The sequence below is a fragment of the Lepidochelys kempii genome, chromosome 7 (genome assembly GCF_965140285.1).
Source record: "Lepidochelys kempii isolate rLepKem1 chromosome 7, rLepKem1.hap1, whole genome shotgun sequence".
Taxonomy (NCBI): Eukaryota; Metazoa; Chordata; order Testudines; family Cheloniidae; genus Lepidochelys; species Lepidochelys kempii.
Window position 1 is genome coordinate 108,527,096 of NC_136386.1, and position 27,999 is coordinate 108,555,094.

Consider the following 27,999-nt stretch of genomic DNA (forward strand, 5'->3'; position numbering starts at 1 on the left):
TGTGAGTTGTGTCATAAATCATCAAGTTTCTCATTCTCCTACAAATTATCGTGTGAATTTGCCCCAAACTATCTTTTTTTTTTTTTTTGGCTCAAAAAACAGACGCCGTCATATTTACAACTAATGGAAATATGACAAACTAATTTTCTACATTTTTCATCTTGTGGACAAAACCTTTATATATTTAGGCCCTGGTCCTCCAAGTCTCAACAAATGAGAAGACTCCCACAGAAAGATGGCACATTTGATAGCCAAGTTTTATTTTTTTTAAACCACAAATGACAGAAGGCAAGTGTTAAACTTTTGTTTTGAAGTTTCTAGCTAGCCCAACTAGTTAGTTTTAACCTTTAAATCTTTGTGATATATTACACTATGTTCATCTATGAGCTTGAAAATTTAGAAGACAGTGTTAATGAAGCATTTCTAATTCACATTTCTATTTAAGGAAAAGTTAAAGTGGCTTGTTTGCTGCTTTATCACTTATATATCAACCATACATACTAACAAAAGCTCAGAATACTTCGATGCACAGTAGCACTTTGTAACACTGAACAGTATTACTATTACTTAGTTGTATTACTGTAGCACAAAGGAGCCCTCGTCAAGGATCAGGACGCCACTGTCCTAAGTATTGCACAGACATCGCCAATCTGGCAGCCAGCCAACCAAGGAAAGAGGCACCCCTATACTGCCAATGTGCCTGGAAGTCCTCCCAAGTCCCCTTCCAGGCAGACTGACAAGATGCTGGGGAGCCCAGCGCATGAGCTACCAGGAAAACAGGCAGGTTTCTGTGGAAAGTTTAGTTAAAATCAGCATAATCCTGCAGAATATTTCCATTGCAACAAACCTGCGTTTTCCTTTGAACAATTATGTTGGAACATTTCTGACCACCTCTACTAAATAGTGTTCAGCTTTAACAAATTTAAGATGCACTTTTTAGAAAACAATTACCCACATCAGTATTGATGAGATCGTGAATCATGTGTTTGTTCCAAAAGAATCTGTCATCAACCTGTAAGAGAATAAAACAGCAGTATTTTAAACCAGGTTTTTCAGAACCTCTCAGTAAAGACACACATGTGATCCCAAACATGAATTAGCTACCCAATAACTCCAACTGGTTATCCAACCCTTCACTGCTCGCTTTTTTTTTTTTTTAAATCCGAAACATTTTGACAGATCTCATACCAAGACATGTACTTGGTAGTTTTTAATTTTGTTTTCATTATGTAGAAACCTAATGTAGAGCCAGTTGATATTTTATACCAGCTGATGATCTGGCCTTTAAAAGTTTCAAAATCAATACCACTAGGACTCCTAACAAATACAGTATGTTGAAAACACAGACTGGGCAGCCATCTTCTGACGTATAAATACTTACTTTCCTCCACAGCGACAAGTTAGTCTTCTCACATGAGCTTTGCTTCTGGACAGAGTTTGTTAGGTCATAAGTCAGACTATAGTAAAAGGAGTCTGAATCCATGAACATTTTGAAGAGTTCTTCTAATAACCTCCTCTCCAGTTTCTCCTTCTCCTTACTTTCTTTTATCTGCAAGACAAAATAATATTACCACCTTCTTAGTGGAGCTAAATAAAAATCAGGTAAGGACACTTGCAGACCAGCATGCACACTCCAACAAAAGCAAACTTTCCTGATGAAGAGGCCCATGTAGATGTAGGAAAGATCAAATTTAATATAAAACAAAGTAGTTGTAGTAGATTCTTAGAGGTGCTGGGCACAAACGCAACTTTCCTTGTGCATCATGTATGGGAAAGCATTTTGCCAAGAACAGTATCCAGAAGGTGGTGCAAGCAACCTGGACATGAACAAGTTTTATAGATAGTTTGGGGGAATTTTATGAAAACTATTGGCCTAACAAAATGTTTTACTAAGATTACGCAGGTTTATTCAATTTTACTTCATTCAGGATTTCAACCTACAAAAATAAATGGATAAGATGGATAAGCATCTCTTGCACTCAGAAAGGCCTTGTTGATACAGCAAAATGCTGCAGATGCTGAGGTAATATTATATAGCTGATTGTAATAAAACAAGCAAATTAGTAAATGAAAATGCCCTATGCCCCTTGGATTTATTCAGCAAAGCTAAACTGGATTCTGAGCCAAAGTGAGAATCATTCCACAATGTTCATTCCAACATATTTCAGCTCAAATGAAAAAGTTCTAGAAATGCACCACAATGTAAATTCCTAACAATCCCTATTATTGTCTTTGTAAGAGAGGAATGCTACTACAATCTGGGTGCTGTGTGTTTTTGGGCTGTGTGGCCAAAAAGGCAAATGGGCTGAGGAAGGGAGAACAAATTGTGCTAAAAGAATTATCTTGAGAACATGAGGAAGCAGTTTTCAGCTGAGGTCCTTCAATCATGAAGAAACAGATGAGTTTAGGGTCACACAGAACAGCCATCTTTCTCTCTTACTACATAGTTCCCTAAGCCATGCAGAAGCAGTAGATGGCAACCATCTCCACTTTAGTCTCTTCTGCCCACACTTCTTAGAAAAAGGACCAGCTGAGCAAGCCACTCATTTTTGCTACCTTGAATTGCCAACAAAGTCTCTCTTGCTGCCTCCCATTCTCATTTTAAGGGCAGCAGACAAGAAATCCACTGAACCCCATCTTGTAAGAAGGGAATGTCCAGAAAAACTGTAGCAAGGCAAAACAGCAAGTGGACAATCTTAATGATGGCAAGAAATTGGACATTTTAATTATCTGATTCAGAGAACACAAATATGTGGCATCTAGCCAAACTGAAATTATGGGGTCACTTGCACTACCGCAGAATCATACATGGGGTCTTGCAAGTGCAAAAGAGCTAGAAGTTATTGAATGAAATTTTTCCATGAGTTACATTTATCAATAACCAGTGCTCTTCAGATATTAGTCCTAAGCAAAAATGGAAATTTGTATTTTCAATCACACTTTTCTAGGGCAAACATCTGACGAAGTCCACAATTTTACTGTACTCTGGAAATAAATGTTTTAAAAGTAGATTATTTTTAAATATTGTGAAGTAAGTGGTGGCTTTTAAATACCATACAAGGCCACCAATAGAAATGGCCCACATCATCATTAATCTTGATGACATCTTCATCACCTGGACTCATGGAAAAGAAGCCCTTGAGGAATTCCACCATGATTTCAACAATTTCCATCCCACCATCAACCTCAGCCTGGACCAGTCCACACAAGAGATCCACTTCCTGGACACTACGGTGCTAATAAGCGATGGTCACATAAACTCCACCCTATACCGGAAACCTACTGACCGCTACGCCTACCTACATGCCTCCAGCTTTCATCCAGACCACACCACACGATCCATTGTCTACAGCCAAGCTCTATGATACAACCACATTTGCTCCAACCCCTCAGACAGAGACAAACACCTACAAGATCTCTATCAAGCATTCTTACAACTACAATGCCCACCTGCTGAAGTGAAGAAACGGACTGACAGAGCCAGAAGAGTACCCAGAAGTCACCTACTACAGGACAGGCCCAACAAAGAAAACAACAGAACACCACTAGCCATCACCTTCAGCCCCCAACTAAAACCTCTCCAACGCATCATCAAGGATCTACAACCTATCCTGAAGGACGACCCATCACTCTCACAGATCTTAGGAGACAGGCCAGTCCTTGCTTACAGACAGCCCCCAAACCTGAAGCAAATACTCACCAGCAACTACACACCACACAACAAAAACACTAAGCCAGGAACCTATCCTTACAACAAAGCCCGTTGCCAACTGTGTCCACATATCTATTCAGGGGACACCATCATAGGGCCTAATCACATCAGCCACACCATCAGGAGCTGGTTCATCTGCACATTTACCAACGTGATATATGCCATCATGTGCCAGCAATGCCCCTCTGCCATGTACATTGGCCAAACTGGACAGTCTCTATGTAAAAGAATAAATAGACACAAATCAGATATCAGGAATTACAACATTCAAAAACCAGTTGCAGAACACTTCAATCTCTCTGGTCACTCAATTACAGACCTAAAAGTGCCAATTCTTCAACAAAAAAATTCAAAAAACAGACTCCAACGAGAGACTGCTGAATTGGAATTAATTTGCAAACTGGATACAATTAACTTAGGTTTGAATAAAGACTGGGAGTGGATGTGTCATTACACAAAGTAAAACTATTTCCCCATGTTTATTTTCCCCCCGTACTGTTCCTCACACGTTTTTGTCAACTGCTGGAAATGGCCCACATTGATTATCACTATAAAAGGTTTGTTTTTTTTTTCTCTCCTGCTGGTAGTAGCTCACCTTATCTGATCACTCTCATTACAGTGTGTATGGTAACCACCCATTGTTTCATGTTCTCGGTATATATAAAATCTCCCCACTGTATTTTCCACTGAATGCATCTGATGAAGTGAGCTGTAGCTCACAAAAACTTATGCTCAAAAAAATTTGTTAGTCTCTAAGGTGCCACAAGTACTCCTTATCATTATTGATGTACATCTTTACATTCCACCATTTGGTTCTTCTAAACATTTAAACTCAATGTTAACACCTCGGCTTATAAACATTCACATTTTTATTATGTTACTCACAGAAAGAGAGCAGGGCTTAAAACACTGAATGTACAACTGAGTAGATCTACTTTACCAGTAGAATCTCACCTTCAGTTGAAAGTTAGTGCTAAGCAAGGGACTGAAACTCTCCCCCTTGAGTGTTTCAACCAATTAAGTCAGACTGAGCTCTGGGAGTGGGGGTGTGAAACATTGTGAATTCTCCCCCACACACATACTGCCCTTTGCTATAGCCATTCTGAGCAATGCGGCCTTCAACAAGAAGAGGGAGTGGGGACTTGCTTCCATGACAAATTAAATATATTTGCTGCTTACTGTGGAGGTGGGGAATGGCTGCAAGAGAGAGGAGAGGACAGACTACAGAATAAAAAAAAAAAGAGTTGCCCGATTTTTACACTGTCAGATTATGAAGTGTTTTCTAATGACCAATCAAGCTATCACCTTCAATTAGATTAGCAGCTAAAGGACTCAAAATAAACCATCATTTATCACCCCTCTCACAGACAAACTGTGAAATTAAAAGGAAAAAGAAATGAATTAATGTAAGAAAGCTGCTTGCCAGACTATGGAAGCTCCAGGATAGGTGCAGCTTGGATATGGTTTCAGGAGACAAGACACTCGTCATCTTAACAGGTAGTATACCCAGGAAAAGAAAGTCAAGAAAATGACTGAAGAAATGTCTTATCCTGTAATTAGGCTTGGCAGAATTTTATTTTCATTTTGTTATAATTTTGACACTAACAAATAAAAAAAGCTTAAAACAAACATTTATCAATTTAAGTTTTCCCAGCTCCTGGAAATTATGGGGGTCAGACAATTATTTAATCATAGTAGATTTAAGAAGTTAAAGCTTTATAAGCGTTAAAACACAAACTGTCAACATCAAATGTCAAAGGAAATATCCTTACATCAAACATTAGTAAGTTCTCAAGCTGCATTTTTCTTACTTCGCCTACCCGTAAATTGCAGTCATCATCTATGGGAATTTTTGTTTGTTTGTGTGTATAGTAAAATCGACATTTACCAATACAAAAATCTAATCTTTCCAAGCCTACCTATAATCGTGACACTGAAGTCTTGGGCCCTAACGGATGTGATCATTGAGGTAAATTAAATGCAACACTTGTATGTCTTGTTTAGAAATGCTCTTCCCTTTTACTGATTCGCTGCTTGCTAGTGCCCCCCCCCCCCCCGCGCTCTCTCTCTCTCACTCACACACAGACAGTTTCTTAGCCCCACTTCCCTCCAGGCCACTCTCAGTCCTTCCCTCCCTCTATCTCTAGGTTTGATACTGTCACACATCACCACAGTATCCAAGCATCTTCCATATAAAGTCAACAGCAGCAAAACCCTTTGGAGATTTCATGGAATTCCCCACTCATCTTCTCCTCACTCCCCCTTCCTTTGCCTTTCGGTTTAGGTATTCCACTCCTACCATCCCCTGCCCAATCCCACCTCCAACATTTTTTTTTCCATTGTGGAACTAACTCCAGGCTTGCAAACCACTATTTTGTATATCATAAACCTTCCCCTCCTCCCCATCCCCTTTTCTTGTCTATTTAGATTGGCCATGAGTAAATTTACGCTGGAAATTAGAAGACTGTTTCTAATCATCAACAGAGTGAGGTTCTGGAACAGCCTTCCAATAGGAGTAGTGAGGGCACGAAAGCTAACCCGTTTTAAGATGGAACTTAATATCTTTATGAACAGGATTATATAACGTGGTTGCCTGCAATAGCAGGGGACTGAACTTGATGATCCAGGAGCTCCCTTGCAGTCCTATGTTCTTATTGTTAACTATTTGGGGCAACAGGATGCAAGCTGTTGGGGCTACCAGGTACTATAGCAATACAAAACTAATAATATTTAAAGTATATCCCGATCAGTATCAAGAACGACAAGTGTATTAAAATACGTATTTAACTTTACTGGAAAAAATGCACAAGGGAAGAAAAGGTAGAGGACATTGATAAATAAAATGCCATGGTATAAAGCTATGATTGTTCATCAAACGTTTTCAAATATCTGTCTATCAAACAGAAATAGACTTTTTAAACAGGTTTGCATTATAAAAGCAAACTGTCAACTCATCTGTTCTTTGATGAAACATTTCTCTATTTCACATGTGAAAACTGTTTAACTTAGATATCATCCATGAATCAACCTGTTCTCCACTGGTGCCTCAAAAATGCAAACCCCCAAAAATATCAAGCACATTCTTTTCGAAAGCATAATTTGCCACAAGGAAAATCTTCCTAGAGATCACACTCAAAACATTAAGTCTTTTATGAAGAGTCTCTTCTTTTATTTGCTCTTTACGTATTGTTACTATCAATAACTGACTGATTACATTATCAAGCTTCAAAGTGCTAACACCTTGTTCAAACGTGATAAAAATACCAACTCCACAGATTCAAGAGCCAAAACAAAATCTTTTATAGAAGAAAAAAGTGGCTTTGAGGTACTTGTATGAAACAGAGAACACATATCATAAGTTAAAAAAAAAATCTAAATACTGATTCAAGATTAAGCCTCCGTCTAGTTCCCCTAAAAAATGTTGAATGTGTATATACACTTCATTACAGGATAGAATTCAACAGAATATTCTTTGTAGCACTATCTCTATGAGAGTTTAACATCAGCATCAGCCTAAAAGCATATGTCCAACTATCACAAAACATTGTTCTACAATCTCCTCAAATATAAAAAAAAAATGGAAGCACCAGTTTTTAAATCTAAAGTTTTCAAGTTATCAAAATTTATCAGTTAACATGTGAGGACTTGGACACACCTACCACAAATACATAGGGGACCCTCCTTTTAAGTCAATCCTATCGTCTGGGTTCTATGGAAGGACCCCAACATTTAGGAAGAATTATTGGGAGAAACCACATACCAGCCAGGTCAGACTGCAGAGACCTTGCAATAAATAACAGGTTTCAGAGTAACAGCTGTGTTAGTCTGTATTCGCAAAAAGAAAAGGAGTACTTGTGGCACCTTAGAGACTAACCAATTTATTTGAGCATAAGCTTTCGTGAGCTACAGCTCACTTCATCGGATGCATACTGTGGAAACTGCAGAAGACATTATATACACAGAGACCATGAAACAATACCTCCTCCCACCCTGCTCTCCTGCTGGTAATAGCTTATCTAAAGTGATCACTCTCCTTACAATGTACATATGCATCCGATGAAGTGAGATGTAGCTCACGAAAGCTTATGTTCAAATAAATTGGTTAGTCTCTAAGGTGCCACAAGTACTCCTTTTCTTTTTAATAAATAACAGGTGATTACAAAAAAATGCATTAATAACCATGCTGTCTCTAACTTTTAAAGTTATTTATAAGCATAAAGAAGAGATTTTACTGTGTGTGATGTCACAGAATGTTTTTAAAAACGTCTCAAACTTATTAACAACTAATTTTTTTTCTATTCAAGTCAGGATTTAAGAACAAAACTAAAAAAGCACTAGATACAAGAGTGGATGTAGAAATACAGTTTTAGTAGATCATGGGGATCATCTAGAGAAGGATTCTGAAGTGCTGAAGTTAGTGAAACTAGCTTGTTGTATAGCAAATAGTATGTACACATGTGCTATCGTTTGTTAGATTTAGTTCCTCAGTGTCACTTCAGATTTCTTTCTACAGAGTTTGGAGAAACCTTCATCTCTCATCCACTAGGTACACAAATCCAAAAATAATTTGAAGTGTTTGTATTCTTTTCAGGCTACTTTCCAGGTGAAAAGCTGAATTGTTTTTCTACTTTGCTGGAAACTGAAATTCCTAAAATGAATTAGGCAATATCTCTGTGTATATAAAATCTCCCCACTGTATTTTCCACTACATGCATGCAATGAGTGAGCTGTAGGTCACAAAAGCTTATGCTCAAAAAAATTTGCTAGCCTCTAAGGTGCCACCAGTACTCCTTTTTGCAATATCTACAGACCTCTGCTCTGTTCCATCATTCCCTCATGGATTTTGTTTCAAGATGGTGACTTTATGACTAGGGTTATAAGATAGAAGAATGTTTTGTATGCACAATTTTTCTCTTTATTACAGCGTTAGCAACTAGTATTGTTTTATAAAGATGAAAAATATCTCTATTAACTCCACTTCACCAGGAGAACCCTTCAAATGTACTTTCCATTCTAAGTGAATATAATTCTGTAACAGTTAAACATTTAATGCTATGGCCCCATCTTCTGAAAATCTATATTACATAAAATCAAATGAATGAGCATGAGGACTAAAATGAAACACTCAGGATGGAAGTCAACTTGTTTTCTTTGTGTTATATACTACATAATTCTAGGTCATTTACTGGTTTTCTTTACAGGGTGTATTATGTTACTCTGGTTATCCACCACAGCCTTCAAATCACTAAATCAAAAATGCTTTGAAAAATCACAAATAAAATAGTAAATCCTCACCTTCTTTTTATTTGATGCAGATACATTTGATTTAATTTGAGTAAAGGTCTTGAGTAGAAATTTAGAGTCATCTGGAGACTGTGTAATCTTCTCTGTCTTATTTATCCCAAAGTGATGCTTTTTACAGAGCTAAATAATAAAAATACTGTGTCAGTTAAAGTTGATACTTAACATTTGTCCCAACAGCAATTTTTATTTATAAATAAAATTTAAATAAAATTAGATTTCACTAACATGTACTTAGACTCTCAGTAAGATTAAAAATAAGACTAATATCTTCATCAGATTAAATACAAGTTCAACAATAAAAGAAGTATTTACATCTTTCCATCTACTTCTTGCTGTGTTAATTGCATGCTTTATAATGTGTCACCGCCATAACTACTTATACCCATAATAAAAAAGGTGACACACATCAAACCAAGTATTTTGACATGTACAATACAAGCATGCTCCCGCAAAGAATGCCTGTCAATACTGAACTGCCACTAAACAATACAAACATGGATCATAAAAAGCTCTGTTAATTGTTATGCTAGTCTTTGGAAGTCAGACTGATATTTTAAATTGCTGAATAAATTCTTTTTTTAACAAGAAATTACTGGTTAATAGCAGTACTTCCATAGATAATTCTGCAAGATTCAAGTCATTCATTTCTAAACTCAATATTTCTTACTTATTACCATACCAGTGCATAATTCTACAGTTCTGTCCTAATTTCTCTGGTGTTTGATAGATAAAACAGAAGTCATTTTTTTCCTGTTAAGTGCATTCACCTTTTTAGATTGTGTCTTCAGAAAAGACTTCAGATTATGTCTTATTTTTAAAATGATACAGTTAAAGAACTGTGAATACAATACATGAGAGTTTCATTTTCTATTTATACACAAATATTTTTAATCCTAAAATACTAATGTGTATCAGTAAGGAGAGGAATTACACTTATGGAACCTTGTACACCTTGGTTCTTTCATCCACTACTGAACCATTCTAAGGCACTCTCCCCCCTCTGTCCTCATCTTTGCCTTTGACATGGCACACCAACAGTTACTTTTACTTCTCTCTGCCTCCCCAAAGGACAGAATGTAAATCCATCCACAGGCATCTGTAAGTAATTACCAAAGATTCATTAGTCCAGCTCTTCAATTCTGTTTACCTTAAACAAACCAAAAGGTACTAACCACCATGTTACAGAAAGAGAAAAAGCAGAAAGTAAAAGGATGGTAAGTTCATACACCTTCTAGAATATCTGTTTAATTGTATCTTTAGACTGGCAATAAGTTTTAAATTATAAAATTCCAAGATTATCGTGTCCTTGCACCGCAGGGCTGGCGCAAGTTCATCACACAGTCCCATGAATGTGGCTTTCCTCATCCAAAAGTTCTGCAGCCACTGCTCATCATCCCAGACATGCATGACAATGTGATCCAACCACAGTGCTTGTTTCCCTGAGCCCAAAAGCAGCGTTCCACTGCGGTCAGCACCTCCATGAATGCCACAAACAATCCCGTGTCGTAGCTACTACCCGTGGAGAGATCAATGTCACACTCCTCTTGCCTTTGTAGTTTAAGGAATAATGCCACTGCCACTCATGATGGGTTAGTCAGAGCAAGCAGCATACTTTCCAATAGTGCCGAATCTGTTCCTGCAGACCGAAGAGGCCGAGCATGCAGTACACAAACCATTCAAAGATAGCGCCAAAAATGCGAACAGAAGCACAGGGATTACTGGGATACGAAGCAATGCATCACAGGGCACTGGGACAGAACCCAGGATGCCCCGCGACCCCCTCCGTCTTCCCACAACTCTTAGTGGCAGAAGAGGAAGAGATGCTCTATGGGATAGCTGTCCAGAGTTCACCACTCTGAATACCACTGCAAGTGCCATGAGTGTGAACATGCTATTGCGCAAGCAGCTGACAGTGTGAACACACAACAGTGGTTTCTCTCAGCGCTCGCTGAGAGGTGCTGTAACTCTGCCAGTGTAGACATACCCTTAAACACTTTATACATTTACTTTTGACAGTTACGACTGAATCAAAGGCTTACAAAATTCATTTATTTTGCAGAACATAAATTTATCATCTGTTAACTGTCATCCGTGCACTAATTATTCATGCTACAAGTCAGAATGAAATCACTAAACCTCAGATTATTTCAGAGAATCGTTATTGTACTGAACACAACTTTTTACAGAAATCCAAATTTAAACATCAGGAAGGCCAAAAACAAGTTTTCATAACTAGATATGAGACCAATATCACTTATTCAAGTAGGAACATAAAAACAATAGTTTAATTTCCAGTTGACATAAACCACTTTGCTGTTCAGTGAATAGTGACCTCTGCCAAATTAAAACCCTGTCCTAAATATGAAAGGCTCCATATATTTCATTGAGCCATCCGTCCACCCACTTTTTTTTTTTTTAAACAAACATCCTGGTCCTGTTTATGTAGACTAGGTTTTGTAAAATTCAGTAAATCGGTGTCTTTTCAGGGATTTTCTGATAGTTAGCAATTAGTTATTTCCATAATCTCTTGTTTAGAATGAAGGTAAATAATGTGATCATCTTAAATTTCATTAAGGAGAAAAAAGGAAGACGACTACAGAGTTTTATTTGTAGTCTTCAAGTCTCAACTACAGATTACCAAGAAACCGAATAAGCTATATAGATTCCTTGACAATTATCTGGGTGTTTTCTTCCACAAATTTTTGTGACAGAAGAGCAAAAATTTGATTATTGATGGGTGATTATTAATAGTATAGTTACCAGATACTATCCTAGTAGGAAGTTTGTCAACACTGGATGCACATATTCATGCAGTTCTACTCCTATCGCTGCATAACTTGCTATAAGACTCTGGGAGGCAGGAGCTAATATTGTTGTAGAAGTAGCACACTCAGACCCCAACAAGAGGGTCTGACAGAAAGAGTGCTTTGCCACACAACAGCAACTTTCCAGAACTAGTGAATGAATAATTCTTTAAAAGATTTTATTTCCCAATTAGTTATAAGCCTAGAGTCACACCTTAATTGTATTGACATTTAAAGAATACATTCTGGATCTGTTAGACTAGAGCATTTCTTACTAACAAGAACATAAGCTCTATAGTCCTGAAGATATCCTATTGCTAAATAAAATGGCGGTCAGTCATTTCCCACTGAAGCCCCTGATTATCATATCTTTATAGGCACTATCCTCCCCCTGTATCTCTGCAGGGAGGGTAGCCTGAGCCTAAAGGTGGTGTGAATTTCCCCTCTGTGGCATACACAAAAGCCTCCCCAATAGCTTCGGCCTCTGCAGAATTTGAGGGGACTGACAATCTGATCAGATTACTCTGGATTCTTTTCCTCCCAACCTACAGTGAAAATTAATACAGTCTGAGGATGCATTTAATTCGTAGTTATCCCTCATTTCTGAGAAGTCCCCCTTTAGAAATGTCCTGAGGCAGACATAGTAAGGGAAGCTTGTGTATGAAGGACTCCTACAGGAGTCATGATTACAAAAGCAAGCAGGACTGCATGTCAGAGTGGAAGCAATGGGCATCCGTGCCAACATCTGTCACTTCCTATGCATCCCAAGGGATATGTTGGCCCAATAAAAGATACTACCTCACATACCTTGAATCTCTAAGAATTTCAAATTAGATGTTTTCAAGGTTTTAAAATCATACCTCCAACTCCAGATCCTGAGGGTCCGTTTCAGAGAGCGGAATCACTGCAATTTTGGTTATTTTGCACACTTCATGGCTTTCTGGGAGCTTGCCAATCAATGCTTTCTGGCGAATGAGAAGTAGCCACCATGGTAGATCTGGAAAATGTCAGCAAAATCTGTTAGTGTCACAACAGAAAATAATTAAACCATATTCACTGAGAGGGCACAATCAAATTAAACCCAAAACCTTACTCCTACCTTAAAAGTGTTATAATCTCATAGGCCAATTCCCTCCAGATTTTCCTGAGCTTTGTGGGAAGAAAAAACCCTCTGCTACTCTATCACTGAAATATTAAGGAAAGTCACCATGTTGTGGGATAAGCTATTAAGGGAGAGGGCACCACTGCTTCACTGGCAGCAATTAAAATGATCCCAGGCACATTCCTGCCAACATCAATAATGCTAGTGCACATTCAAAACAAGGTCAGTCAATTGGATTTCTGTATCATTAGAAACAGAAAAGGAAGAAAATTAGAGTTCACCGCACGGAGAAAAAGTCAGCCAACAGGGAAAAGCTTTTCCACAAGGCTGTATCACACAAAAATGGAAAGTAAATAAAACATTTAAACACAGCTGCTGTGTCCATTTTAAATGGTCATAATGTGAACAGATCACTTCAGTGCACAGACATGAACGCTATACCCTAAAATCAGGCTTAATCAAGTTACAGAGCCTGTATTTTTAACATGCATGTTAACCAGTTTGGGGATTGAGAGACAAAAGCTTAGTTTTGTAACAAGGGAAATGTTAGTTATACTGGCACCTAAACAATCTTTGTAATACAAAGAACTGTGTAATACCTGACACCCATGTGAAGCTGACACATTTATCATACCCTCAACAATTCAAAAAGAGATAGGGAACTAGAGAGAAGTTAAGTGGCATACCCATGCCTCCAAAATTCCTGTCCATGGTTAATCCATAAAACTATATTGTCACTGTTTTAACAAGCCAAAAATATCAGACTAACCCCATCTCTTGTCCAATATGCTGGGTTTTGTTGTTTGTTTTTTTTAAAAACCACACACCCTCGCTATTTGTTGGACTCGGCAATAGTAACAAGATGGCATTGTGCATTTTGATGGATTTTTATGTAATGCTATGCAAGCTTCACAAAGTCGTTGACATCACTATGTTAATACATTTGCTACGACGCAGTGTGCACATTTAATTTTAAGCAAGGATCACAATCTCAGTTTTGCTTTTACTCTTATTACAATGGATCGTTGGCTCATTCATGCAACAGTAAAAACCCAACCAAAATGAAAAACAAAAGAAGTCTAAACCGATTCAAGTGAAGCACTGCCGCAGCACATATCAGTATATGTACTTGTGGGGCGGTGGGGAAGGGAGGAAGGACGTAAACTAGTACAGACACAAAGAAGGGGGGAGCTAAAGGACAAGAATAAATTGGAAGCACTTTTAGGACTTCTATTTTCTCTTAGGCCTACAACTAAAGGGTAGACCAGTACAGAAAAAACACTCGAGCAATGCTGCAGACATTTTTAAAAATGCAAAGGAAGAAAAAAAAATTACTGAGCAGGAAAATCATTTCATTAAAGGTATTTATACAGAATAAGTATTTAAGGGGGGGGAGAACAGGAATAATTCTGGGCATTGTATATTGTTAAAGATATTGAACAAAAGTCAATGTTTGAGGTCCAAAATTTTATCTACTGCACAAGTGCATTAAGGGTGAGAAAAAAAAGTCTTCCAGACTCAAAATCTAGATGCCTTCGGATGGATTAAACTTTTTTCATAGAAAAGCATGTTTAGAAACTCAGCTACTAGAGTTTTGTTAATTCCCACATACAGAAAAGAAAGTTGACTTCTGGCCAATTTTTATGAGATACTGTATGTATGCCAGTCCTGCTGTCTATTGACTGAAGATGAAGGCAGCAGAGAACTATCAAAGCAAAGATACTTCTATAACCTACCAACATGGAAGCCAGATAATAGCCCAAAACTGCTGGAAGTGGTGTTGTGTTATATCAGTACTGCTGTTCAAGTGAGTTTAAAAAGCAATGAAGGATGGTCACAACCACTGAAGAGGCTCTCCTAAGAGTTACTTGCAAAAAGAACAGATCTGTTTGCACAAGACTGGAGTCAAGCGCTAACTAGACCTGAAGAGCACTTCCTTTTGCCTGTGCTGTTCCGCATTGGCAGCCTCTGGAGAAGTGGCTATCCCCCACACGACCTTCCAAAAAAGGCCAAGAGTAGCCAAAAAAATTTATACCTTTTAAAAAAGGAAATTGAACTGCTGTAAGATAAAATTAACATTAGACACTTCAAACAGGGATCGAATTTCCACTTAAAATGGAAGCTCTGTCACTCTAGTAAAAAAGCTGTACCCTAGACACACAAGTCAGGCCAGATCTTAGAAATAGATCTGCATTGTAATTAATAGCTCAGCACCACCTTAGCCTCTGGGCAGCTACGGGCACAGCGTGCCACGCCTGCAGCAGCGCCTGCCCACGCCCCCCCACTCCTACGGGCACAGCGTGCCACGCCCGCAGCAGCGCCCCTCCGCACCTATGGGCACAATCTCCTCAGGCCTGAGCTGCACTCAGTTTATTGCAAATACATATCAATAAGATATTTTGACAGGAGAGGGTACCATCCAGGTCAATGGTTCTGAACCTGGGGCCCAATCAGCCGAGAGCTACGGCCCATTTGACATCCTCAGGGCCATCGAGATAATATTGCATGCAGTCCACATAACACGTTGTGGGCCACATATGCGGCCCACAGTAGTAAATAGGTTGAGAACCACTGGTCTAGGTTGAAGTTGTTTTTCCAGCATAGCCATGTTGATATTAAGTGAAACTTCATTTAACAAAGTGTGGAAAAAACGGTTACTCACCTTCTCGTAACTGTTGTTCTTTGAGATGTGTTGTTCATGTTCATTCCAATCAGGTGTGTGCATGCCGCCTGCATGACGGCTGGAAGATTTTTCCCCTAGCAGCATCCGTAGGGTCAGCCTGGGAGCTCCCTGGAGTCGCACCTTCATAGCACCCAATACAGGGTCCTGCCGACCTGCCACCCCCTCAATTCCTTCTTGCTGGCTACTCCGACAGAGGGGTAGTAGAGTGCGTATTAGAATGGACATGAACACCACATCTGGAGAACAACAGCTACGAGAAGGTGAGTAACTGCTTTTTCTTTGAGTGCTTGTTCAAGTCAATTCCAAACAGGTGACTCACAAGCCCAAGTTCAGGAGGTGGGGTCGGAGTCCTTCACTGATTGGAGCACCACTCTTCCAAAGGCCACATCGTCTCTGGCCTGCTGGGTGATTGCATAGAGCACGGTGAAAGCGTGTATGGAGGACCACATCGCTGCTCTGCAGATTTCCTGGGTGGGAACCTGGAACCAGGAACGCCACTGAAGAGGCCTGAACCCTGGTGGAGTGCGCAGTGATCGAAGGAGCAGGCACCCCTGCCAAGCTGTAGCACTCACAAATGCAGGACGTGATCCATGATGAGATACGTTGAGAGGAGACAGGAAGACCTTTCATTCTGTCCGCCACTGCCATGAATAGCTGGACGGACTTTCGGAACGGTTTCACTCTCTCGATGTAGAAGGCTAGTGTTCTGTGGACATCCAATGAGTAAAGCCTCTGCTCCCTGATGCTCGAGTGCAGGGTAGGGCAGAATACAGGGAGGAAGATGTCCTGGTTGATGTGGAACTGGGAGACAACCTTCAGGAGAAAAGCCAGGTGAAGCCTGAGCTGAACCTTGTCCTTATGGAATACAATGTGAAGGGGGCTCTGATGTTAGGGCCCTGAGCTCAGACACCTTCCTAGGTGAAGTTATTCCTACCAGAAATGCCCCCTTGCATGAGTGAGAGAGAGAGAGAGAGAGAGAGAGAGCGCGCGCGCGAGCAGGGAACAGGTCACCAAGAGCTAAAATGGTAACCCCATAAGTTCGGATAGGACCAAATTGAGGTCCCAAGCCAGGACAGGCTGTCAGACCAGCGGGTATAGTCTGTCGAGACCCTTAAGGAAATGGGTGACCAACGGGTTGGCAAAGACTGAGCATTCCTCTGCTCCTGGATGGAAGGCAGAGATGGCAGCCAAGTAAACTCTTATTGACGACGCAGACAGTCCCTGCTCCTTGAGGTGGAGAACACAGTCCAGTATTAGTGGAACTGAGAAGAGCATCAGAGACGAATGGTGCTGTGCAGACCAGATTGAAAATCTCTTCCACTTAGCAAGGTAGGTAGCTCTCATGGAGGGTTTCCTGCTGCCCAGGAAAAAACTTGTCTGACTTGATCAGAGCAAGAAAATTCAACTGGGTTCAGCCATGGAATTTCCATTGCGTGAGGTGGAGCGACTCGAGGTTCGGATGTTACAGATGACCATGATCCTGAGTTATTAAGTCCAGAAAGAGTGGCAAGGTGACAGGAGCTTCCATGGACATTTCCAGGAGTGATGTGTACCAGTGATGGTGAGGCCAGGCTGGAGCTACCAATATCACCAAAGCTTGTTCCCTCTGAATCTTGAGGAGCACTTTGTGAATGAGAGGGACAGGCAGGAACACATAGGAAACTGCCTCCCCATAGGAGGAGGAACGCAACCACGATGGAGTCCAGGCTGCAATTCAGGAAGGAGCAGAATAGCTGACACTTCCTGTTGCGTCGTGTGGCAAACAGGTCTATCTGGGGAAAGCCCTGCTGATGGAAGATTGAGTTCACTACGTCCAGGAGAAGGGACCACTCGTGGCCGTGGAACAACCTGCTGAGATGGTCCGCCAACTCGTTCTCTACTCCAGGGAGGTACGATGCTTGCAGGTGTATTGAGCGCTCTACACAGAAGTCCCACAGCATGAGGGCTTCCTGGCAAAGGGGAGAGGAGCACGCACACACACATTTGTTGATATAGAACATCGCCATGGAGTTGTCTGTCATGATTGATACACATCCCCCTGCTAGGTGGGCTCAGAAAGTCTGGCATGCCAGGCACACCGCTCTCAGCTCTCTGACATTGAGGTGTAGAGTGAGATCCATCAGAGACCAGAGGCCTCCCAAATGTGCCCCCCAGCCCAAGTCTGACATGTCTGTCATTAGCGAGAGGGATGGCTGGTTAAGGGTACCCCTGCCTATATGACCTGAAGATCGAGCCACCGCAAGAGGGAGTTGAGTACCAGACGAGGCAGGGTTACAATCCTGACCAAACTGTCCCGGGCTAGCCGATACACTGAGGCTAGCCATGACTGAAGAGGTCTAAGTCTGAGTCTGGCTTCGTAGGTACTACAAAGGTACAAGCAGCCACGTGTCCTAGAAGTTTCAGGCACTTCTGTACTGTGGTGGTGGGGAACTTATTTAGACCTCAAATGATGTTGCCGAGAGCTCGAAATCTTACTTTGGGAAGGAACGCCCTGGCCTTCCTGGGAAGGAACGCCCTGGGGAGTCCACTACCGCCCCTACAAATTCTATCCTCTGAACCGTGGACAGCTTTGATTTGCCCTCGTTCAGTAGCAGGTCCAGTTCATCGACAGACGCACTTATGAAGATGGCTCTCTACCAGAGTCCTGGATCGGTCTTTGATCAGCCGGTCGTCGAGGTATAGGAACACCTGTACCTGTCGCCTGCACAGGAAAGCGCCCACAACTGCCATGCACCTGGTGAATACTTGAGGTGCCGCTGACAGGGAGAACGGAAGGATTGTGCACTGGTAGTAGGTCTTGTTCACCATAAACCTGAGGTATTTTCTATGGGACGGAGTTATTACTATGTGAACGTAAGCGTCCTTCAAGTCGAGGGCAGCATACCAGTCTCCTGGATCCAGTGAAGGGATGATGGAGGCCAAAGAGACCATGCGGAATTTGAGTTTCTTCATGAACTTGTTGAATTCTCGCAGAGCTAGGATGGGCCTGAGCCCACCTTTGGCTTTCGGTATTAGGAAATACCGGAAATAGAAGCCCTTGCCCTTCTGCTCCTGAGGAACCTCTTCCACAACCCCTAGCAAAAGATTCTAGTGCACTTCCTGTATAAGGAGTTGCTCATGAGAGGGGTCCCTGAAGAGGAACAGGGAAGGGTCATAGGAGGGCACAGAATTGGATGGAGTATCCCCTCTCTCCTGTGTGGAATACCCAGCGGTCCGAAGTGATACGGGATCATGCATGGCAGAAAGGGGATAATCGGGACGAGAAGGTAAGGTGGGGTAGATCCAGTTCTCAATATTGTACGCCATCCTCATGCGTGCCTTCAAAAGGCCTGTTTCTGGCCCCAGAAGGCTTGGTATGGCCAGAGCCCTGGCCTGAGGACAGGTGCGGCCTCTTCCTGCCGCTCCTATTCCTTCTCTGGGAACTGTCCTGTCGGTTTTGCCGGTAAAACTGCAGAGGAGGTTGTCTCCTGAAATGCCTGCATTGTGTGGTGCGGATGTGTATACCGAGGGACTTGAGGATAGTTCTCGAATCTTTTAAACTGTGCAGTCTTCTGTCTGTCTTTTCAGAAAACAAAGCCTGCCCTTCAAAGAGCAGGTCTTGGATGGTCTGCTGGACTCTGTTAGGTAGTCCAGAGACCTGGAGCCAAGAGAACCTCCACCCCCATAGTCTTTGTATGGGCGGCCGCATCCACATCATCAAGAGCCGCCTGCAAGGAGGCCCTAGAAATGAGTTTGCCTTCCTCCACCAAGGCCTTTAATTCAGAATGGAAGACTGATGGTAACAGCTCAGAAAACTTGGCCATCGTTCCGCAGGTGTTAAAGGAGTATCTCCTAATGATGGCCTGTTGGTTTGCAATTCATAGCTGCAAACCAACGATGGAGTAGACTTTCCTCCCGAATAAGTCAACCTTTTTGGCTCCTGGTTTTTAGGTGAGGGTCCCTAAAACCCCTGGTGCTCCCTTTGGTTTGCAGAATTCACCACCAGGGAGTCGGGTGGAGGGTGAGTTTTCAAGTGCTCGTACCCCTTTGAGGGGATGAAATAGTGTCTTTCATTCCTCCTTGTTGTGGGGGGCAAGGAGGCCATAAGGTTTTTGTGGTTTCACTTATAGTTTTAATAAGTGGCAGCACAATATGCGAAGTTTCCAGAGGGGGAAAGGATATCCACCATGGGATCCGCATCCTCTACCACCTCCTCTGCCTGGATCCCCAGGTTCTGGGCCACCCTGCGCAACAACTGTTGTAGAACCCTGCTGTCCTCCAAAGCCAGGGCCGTTGACATGCCTGCAACAGCCTCATCTGGGTAGGACGAAGACGAAAACACTGGCCCATGGCCCTGGTCACTGCCCTCGGCGCCCAGGGGGTTGCGATGCTCATGGGGCTAGCGTGCTGATGGAGCAGAGGCTGCTGGTGCTGGGATCATCAGCGCCGTTGGCACCGGGATCATCAGTGCAGAACCCAAAGCAGCAGGCAGGAGTCATCACTGAAGATGGATCCAATGCCAGTAGCTGTGCAGGGGCGACAGATGCCAACACGATCGACGCTGATCTAGATCTCGATGCCTGGCTCTGACCCTGGACCTGATGGTAAGCCCAGGGAGTCCAAAAGGGCCACTCAGTGGGTTGTTGCCATTGAGGTGGCCACGGCACCAGAGGAGGCTGGCCATGTCACCTAGATCTAGACCTGCTGCTGCTGGACCTATCCAAACAACAGGACTCTGCCTCAGAGGTCTCCGAAAAAAGACCACGGAGGTGCGATACTGGTGGTGCTGAACAGCAGTGCTGAGCCTCTGGGGACTCATGTGGTTCCCCCGGGGGGGGCGGCCAGTGCTTGGAAGTGGCACGCCAGAGATGGGGAGCAGTGTGACATCATAGCCAGCTTGCCTCTAGATGGACTAGGTGGCCTGGCTAACACCAGTGCCTCTTCCCTCCCTGAAGAAGGCAGAGGCGTCAGGCAGATGAGGTCCTGGGCTGCCTCAAAAGTCTCCGGAGTGGAGGGGAGTTGAATGTCCCAGCCCTGATGGTCCGGAGAGCAGTAGTGGGATGAAGTCAACATGACCCGTTGCGGGGCAGGAGTTGACAAGCCCCTTGGAGCTGCTGGGCCTGAAGTAGGCTGAGTGAGTTGAGGTCTCCCTGCTCCTGTCTCCTTAGACTTAGTAGGGGAGAGCGCCCTCTTTCCTGCTTCTTTTTCTTCTGGGCACCAGAGATACAGATCGGCGCCTACTAAAGTCTTATGTTTGGCGCCGTGTCGGTGCCAGGAGTCCTTAGTCTCCTTTCAAGGAGCCGACTCGCACAGCATTGGCACCGGTGCGCTGCACACGGAGGAGGCAGCAACTGGCACGGGCTCTGCTGATCCGAGGTCGGATTGTGGGCGGAGGACTGCGTCCATGAGGATAGGACTGAGTCTCTGTTCACGATCCTTGAGGGTCCTCGGCTGAAACCCTTTACAAATGCAGCATTTGTCCTTTTGGTGACTCTCGCCAAGGCACTTCAAACAAGAAGTGTGCAGTCACTTTTTGGCATCAACTTTCCACAGATTTCACATGGTTTGAATCCCGGCGACCGATGCATACCTCGGCTGTGGGGGAGAAACAGGGAAGTGGGGAGGTAACCCCCCACAACGAAAACTTAGACTACTACTACTACTATCAAAAACAAAAAACTACTACTAACTATATACAAATAACAGGACACTGCTAAAATGTTCTTGCAAAAGCAAGAGCGAGGGAAGTTCCAGCTAGCCATCACTGACGGTAAGAAGAAACTGAGGGGGTGAGAGGTCGGCAGGGCCCTATATTGGGCGCCATGAAGGCACGACTTACGTATGCTGCTAGGGGAAAAATCTTCTGGCTGTCGTGCATGCAGCGCGCACACACCTGATTGGACTTGACATGAACAAGCACTCGAAGCAGCAGCAAGCTTAACAAAGTCAAGAGTGATATTTTGGCCATTCCCCATTCCATTTACCGCACAATGGAGTATAAAGCCTCCTATAATGCTGAACAAGAACTAAAGAGATTAATTTACTTAGCTCTATTGTTAAAAGCAAGGATGCAGACACTTAAGGTGCAAAATGTGTACAGAAAACATGCTTGGGTGCATTGAAAAAAAAAATGCTTGTACTGTAATTCTGATCCCTGAGCCAAAATAATAGAAATGACACTTAAATCTCAGGGCAAGATGAGAATGCCGATCAGGAAGTGATTATGCAGATAAAGTATGAGCTGGAGGAAAAACCAGAACAATGGCCAGGAAAGGCTCTCAATTATTCAGATATTGCTTGCAACTGTAATAAGGAATCCCTAAAATGGATGTGTGCTCTTATGGATAAAGTAAGAACAGTTTCCTAAAACAGCTTTTGAACAACACATTTATTGGAATTGTTTCTTACTCATGTACACACGCTAACTCCCGCCTTCAGGGAAATCACAACTTCTTGTCATTTTAGAAGTGTACATTTTAGTCATCTGCCTCATTTTTCACTGGATTTAATTATTGTGGGGTTTCTGCATAAGCAGCTAGGGAAGAACAGATGGCAACAGCTAATTTAAAGCACTGTATCTGTTAAAATAACCTACCACTTCAGATTCTTCACTATAACAGGAATTTAGTTCAGATTTTTGCTCCAACTACCAGCCAGTACCACTTAAGTGTTTTTCTAACACTTCCTAAAACACTCAGTGTACAGCAACATCTCAAGTAACACATTATGCATACTGTCTAGTCACACTTTTCTCCCCTTGACAAGGTGACATTGCTATAGTATTACAAGTCCTAAACCTGCAATCACATGGCCTACCTCTATGAACACTGCTGCTTGAGTTTGCTCAGAAAATATTGCCACCTCCTTATTTTTGTCACATAGGGATTGTTGTCTGAGCTAAATAGCAAATTCCTTGTTAAGTGCCAAAATGATGCATATTTTATTTCTTGCAAATTTCTACCTATGCTTTTGATTGGGTGGAGGTGGAGGTAGAGGTAGTCATGTCCTGTTGAAGATACGAGATATCTTTTCACAAGTTTTTTGGTTTCAACAAGTCAACAATTTTCCAACAAACAACAAAAAGCATTTCTTCAAAAAAATTTCCCAACCAGCTCTGCTAATGAGATGTACAACATTAACTCAAAGAGCTTTCCGGCACTTCATCCATCTTATCTTACGGGGCACCCTTCCCAAGCCATGCCTACTTCAACTTTTATATATTCTCATCTTCTAACATGAATACCAGAAACACCACTAGGTTCAGCTATTAACTTTCAGTGAAAGCAGACATGAACCTTCACGTCTGCTGGGATAATTATTCTGCTGCATTCAGCTGGTTAACTATTTACATACTATAAAGACTATGCAATGGCTAATTACAATTTTATCTTGACTGGTAGCACTGAGGGATATTTGATATATCTTTTCACTGACTGTAGACCTCCTTCAGGTGCAAGTCAGGGTGTGTTCAACATGAGTGAAATCTGCACAGCACTGGTGTAGTGTGCTACTCATGATCAGCCTTCCTACTGAAGCAGGCCACTATACCATCTTCTAACCACAGTTTCCAAGTGGTCTTCAAGGGAAGCCCCAAGTAAAGTGCATTAAAATAATCCACTCTGGCAATCAGAAACACATGGATAAGCATAGCAAAGTTCACATCAGAAAAGTAGTCAGACAGATGAATTAAAGGATGCTTCTATCCACCAAAACCATCTAGTATTCCAGAAATAGCTTTGGAGGGGCAGGTAGGTATTGGGCTTCAGAAATTGCAAATATTACTCTCCTCCCCATAGGGCCTTCCCACACAAAGTACTTAAGGTCACAGACAAAATGGAGCATCCTCTACAAGTCTAGGATAAGTCAATACAAATCTCCATTACCCCAATCCCTGCCATAAATCAAAAGAGTCTCCCCATATCCTCCCCAGAAATACAGATAGAAACCCTTTAATAAAACCAATCAGAGAGATCACTGACCAACAGGAGAACTGCATTTAAACAGCTCCTCCAACCCCACATGATTGTGCTGAAAGACGGGCTCAGCTCTTATGTTGAAATGGCCCGCTGAATGCAATAGAATATTCAAAGCAATATACCCTGCTATATCAGAAAAAAAAATCTTTTATCCACATTTCAGCTCACTCTAGCCATTTACTTTTTTTTTTTCCCTTCATTCTACTGGTTTCTCTACAGCAACTCATACATATTCTGTGCTATAGAAGCTATTTCTGAAAACACAGGTGATTATTAAGGATTGCACAGAAAAGTGTAACGGAGACCTGGTTAAAGAATCTCTAAAAGGTAAACGCAGAAGGGACATTTCTCAGCTTTTGAGACTCAACAATTTGTGACCTACACAAAAGCCAAAATTATTTCTAGTAATCTTGCTTATACTTGTACTGCAAGCTCTCAGGGTACAGTCTATTTTTATATGAGCTTGTAACAAAACTGATTGCAACTACTCGGTGCTATTGTAATGGACATTTTTTAAAAAACAGTGAAAGAATTAGAAGTTAATATTTCAGAAAGGAAGTGATAGGGCACAGTCCAATACCACATTAATGAGCACAGTTAAGAACCAAAGTATATAGAATGGGGAGATAGAGGTTGTAGTGGGCAAAAGAGCCAGCTGGAATTGTCAGGCTACCACTTAGGAGTTCACAGTAATAATCTTTCAAAAAATAAACACAAATCACAGATTTAGGAGAAAAGCCTAACTCAAAAAAAAAAAGTGGTGTGAAAGTATAAGGCACCTCTATAGCAACACAAAGCCAACTGGTATAATACTGACCGCTCAATTTAAGGTTTTTTACCCTAGATAGTATCCCTTTGATTACTTGTTACTGCTGATGTATTTTAAAGACAAGATGAAGCCAGTTTTTTATTTTCTTTTGGGTGAAATTCATAGCTTATGTAACAATCCACCCCACAGGTAAAATTCTTTGATATTTTAAGTTTATGTGACCTACACATGTTACTCCTGGGGGAGAATTCTGCATCACTGCTCAATGCAGAATTTTGCAGAAATTAGTGTTGTGTCAGCAGAATTTCCTCCCCCCCACAGAAATGGGCTGCAGACATGTTGGCCGCCACTAGGGGCCGCTGGATCTGGCATAGCCCAGCTCTCAAATAGAAGACATGGCCAAGGGGAGGGGGAGGGCACTGGAGGGTTACCAGCAGTTGCAGTTCCCAGCATGCCCTGAAGAAAGGAGGTGGCGGCATGCAGGAAGGGCTCTGGGATGGTAGGGGGTGTGAGTGTCTGGGCCGGAGGAGAGAGAGTGTCTGGCCACCCAGCTGGGCTTTGTGGGGGTGGGGGGCAGAGAAACAGGAACTGGGTTGTCATAGGGGTTTAACTCTCGACTCCTGGGGGAATTTTTGGGTGTGTTTGTATTGTTACAGACATACTTGCTGACAGGTATTTTGAAATAAATTACCAAAATAATTGAAACTGGCATGATTATATAGTACAATTTTGACAAACAAAATTCAGAATTTTAAAATATTGTGCAATTTTAATTTTTTGGCGCAGAATTCCCGCAGGAGTAATATGCAAAGCAGGGGATGCTCACTGAAGCTTCCCCTGCAAAGGAAATTTTCTATTATTAAAGGATGAAGCACCAACACATGCAAGATCACAAAACATACATATAATGTGAAATGGCTATCTGCCAACATTTTCAAGGTTATCAGAATTTATATTCATGTCCTCGAATATGCATATGAGTTACTTGTTACAAACCCTCCCCGGCTTTTAATAAGACTTTCTACAACCTCTTCTCCCCACTACCTGCTCAGTAACACTCAGTGTTTTAGTTTCTCTTTTACTAAAAGGACAAAGAAATAGACTACCAAGAAACATGACAGAAATAGGGCTCAAAAACCACAAAGAGACAAAGACCATGTTACCAAGAGTTTTAATGTGTGAAAGATTTTCAGCAAAACAGGAAAACAAACCTCTTGAACAAATAGTGAGACAGACATTCCCCAGGGTACAATCCGGACTGTTGAACAGCAGTGTCCCCTTAACTCAGTGGCACCCTAGGGCACCTTTTACACTGCTTTGCTGTCAGAACAGCCACACCTGGCCTGCTCACACAGCCTTCAGCATGCAAATTCACTCCCAGCTAAATACATGAGCACTCTGACCAGTCACTCATGAATTACATACAGGGCAACACCCAAAAATTCTTAGTCTCAACCTTGTTCCCCAAGAAATGTGCAACTTGTACTGACCAGCACACTACTGAACAATGCAAGCTCACAGAAACTCCAGCATTTAATTAAAGGAAATGATATATGCAGCAGCTTTGTTATCCTAAATGGAGTTTCCAACACACTTTAATCCAAACAGAGAGGTTAAAATAAAACTAAAATAAGTTTATTAACTATAGAAAAATAGATTTTAAGTGATTATAAGTGATGATCCATAAAAATCAAGATTGGTTACCAAAAAGAGTAATGAGTAGTTGAGGTCATGAGCAGAGACATGGGAGGACAAGAGGTGAGTTGGAGGTCACCGTCTCTTATATTTATATCCCTCTCCCTTCAAGGATTACTCTCTGCTGGGATGTAGGGAACAAGCTGTCTCTTGTGGATGTGAGGTTTGAAACATTTCTGGGATGTAATGTAAATTTCTTGTTTACATCTCCCCCTTGCTGGGGGATGTCTGCTTAAGTAGGTGATGGCCCTTTAACACCTGTCTGGGATGCTAGTGTGCCTTTGTCTCTGAAAAACTGGTTTGTGGGTGTTACCCAGAATTACAACATATTTCAGTAACAATCATGCAGTAGAAGCTTATAATTTTGCATGAAGTGTTACAATACATATTTTAACAGGATAATTATATTCAGCAGATTATAACTTTTCAAATGATACCTCACAAGGTGTACTTTGTACAAAATTTATCATCGTTTTGTAAAAGTGGTGATCATAATAGAATAGATTGTCCATATTGATTTGATTCAGATACACAATGCTGAGATTGGTTATATGAATCATTTCCGGATGAAGTCAATTCATTCCTTCTCAGTGTATGCCAAAGGTTTATTCCCTTCACTCCCCTCCAAGCACCCAAATCTTTCATTCCAAAAGGAACTGCAGGTGCTCAACACCTCTGAAAATAAATTAACTTAATGTTTTAGTTATGTTTCTGAAAAATGCTACTTTAAGCAAAACGATGTTAAGCGAACCCAATTTCCCCATAAGAATTAATGTCAATAGGGGGATTAGTTCCAGGGAAATTTCTTTTGCCAGACAAAAGACTATATTGTGTGTGTGTATGTATATATATATATATATATATATATATATATACATACACACACATATACACACACACACACACACACACACAGTATAAGTTTTAAACAATTTAATACTGTACACAGCAATGAGTGTGGCGGTGGAATCAGAGGGTAGAATATTTCCCAGGGAATGCCTTACTGCTAAATGATGACTAGTACTCAGCTGAGCCCTCAAGGGTTAACAAATCGTTGTTAATGTCACCTCACACTCTAAGGCAGCACAAACAGAGGGAGGGGAGACAGCATGGCAGAGAGAGACACACCGTGTATGTGTGTGAGAGAGAGATGTGCATTGCCCCTTTAAGTACACTAAGTACATTGCCTTTTTAAGTAGATCAGCAAGGTGAGACAGCAGCGGCTGCCGGCAAGCTCCCTCTGTCCTGAGCCCTGTCATGCCCCCACCCCCACTCTATGGAGATAAGGTAAAAGAACAGGGGGAAGGGGGACACCCTGACATTAGCCAATGGGGACTGTGAGAAGCGGCGTGGGGCGAGGGATGTGCTGGCCGCCACTTCCTGCAGCCCCCATTGGCCTGGAACAGCGAACCGCAGCCAATGGGAGCTGCGATCGGCCAAACCTGGGGATGCTGCAGGTAAACAAACTGTCCCGGCCGGCCAGTGGATTTCCCTGATGGGCCACGTGCCAAAGGTTGCCAATCCCGGATTTAGACTATTCCTAAATTAAAAGGTCTACAGACACGGATAGATAATATGCAAGTTCCTGTAAGGTATTCAGGGGGAGATCTCAACCATTATTACCTGGTACAAGCTGGCACCATCAGAATAATCCAACCTCTGTCTTCGCTTAATGATCACTAGTAAAAGATGACTGATTGAAAAGCTTATAGTAGGTCTCTGCTCCAGTCCAACAGGAGCATATCTGATGGAGACCGTCCATATCTGTTCATAGTTTGTGGCAGAGCTCTAAGAAAAGAACATTCTGAATGGAAGGTCCATCACAGACTGCTTCAGAAATTTCTCCTGCTGGTTTTATGGCTTCTGACTTGAGTTACCAGCAAAGAACGCACGTTGTTTGACAAGGTTAGGGGCCACAGATTGCATCCAACAAAGCCAGACATCAGTCCTACAGGGATTTCACTTCAACAGAGCA

General features: G+C 41.9%; 1 protein-coding gene across 3 annotated transcripts in view; it reads right to left on the reverse strand.

Annotated features, from left to right (window-relative positions):
• Window positions 1-27,999, reverse strand: part of INPP5F (inositol polyphosphate-5-phosphatase F) — a 118,538-nt gene that overhangs the window by 36,422 nt on the left and 54,117 nt on the right. For all 3 annotated transcript variants that reach the window (XR_013636091.1, XM_073354205.2, XM_078853865.1), the window contains exons 3-6: window positions 12,681-12,817; window positions 9,008-9,136; window positions 1,382-1,549; window positions 956-1,012 (exon numbers count right to left, since the gene is read on the reverse strand). Coding sequence is in view for 2 of the 3 variants with exons in the window: in XM_073354205.2 (XP_073210306.1) it covers window positions 956-1,012; window positions 1,382-1,549; window positions 9,008-9,136; window positions 12,681-12,817 (491 nt within the window). In the remaining variant the exon portion in view is untranslated. The remainder of the gene's footprint in view (window positions 1-955; window positions 1,013-1,381; window positions 1,550-9,007; window positions 9,137-12,680; window positions 12,818-27,999) is intronic.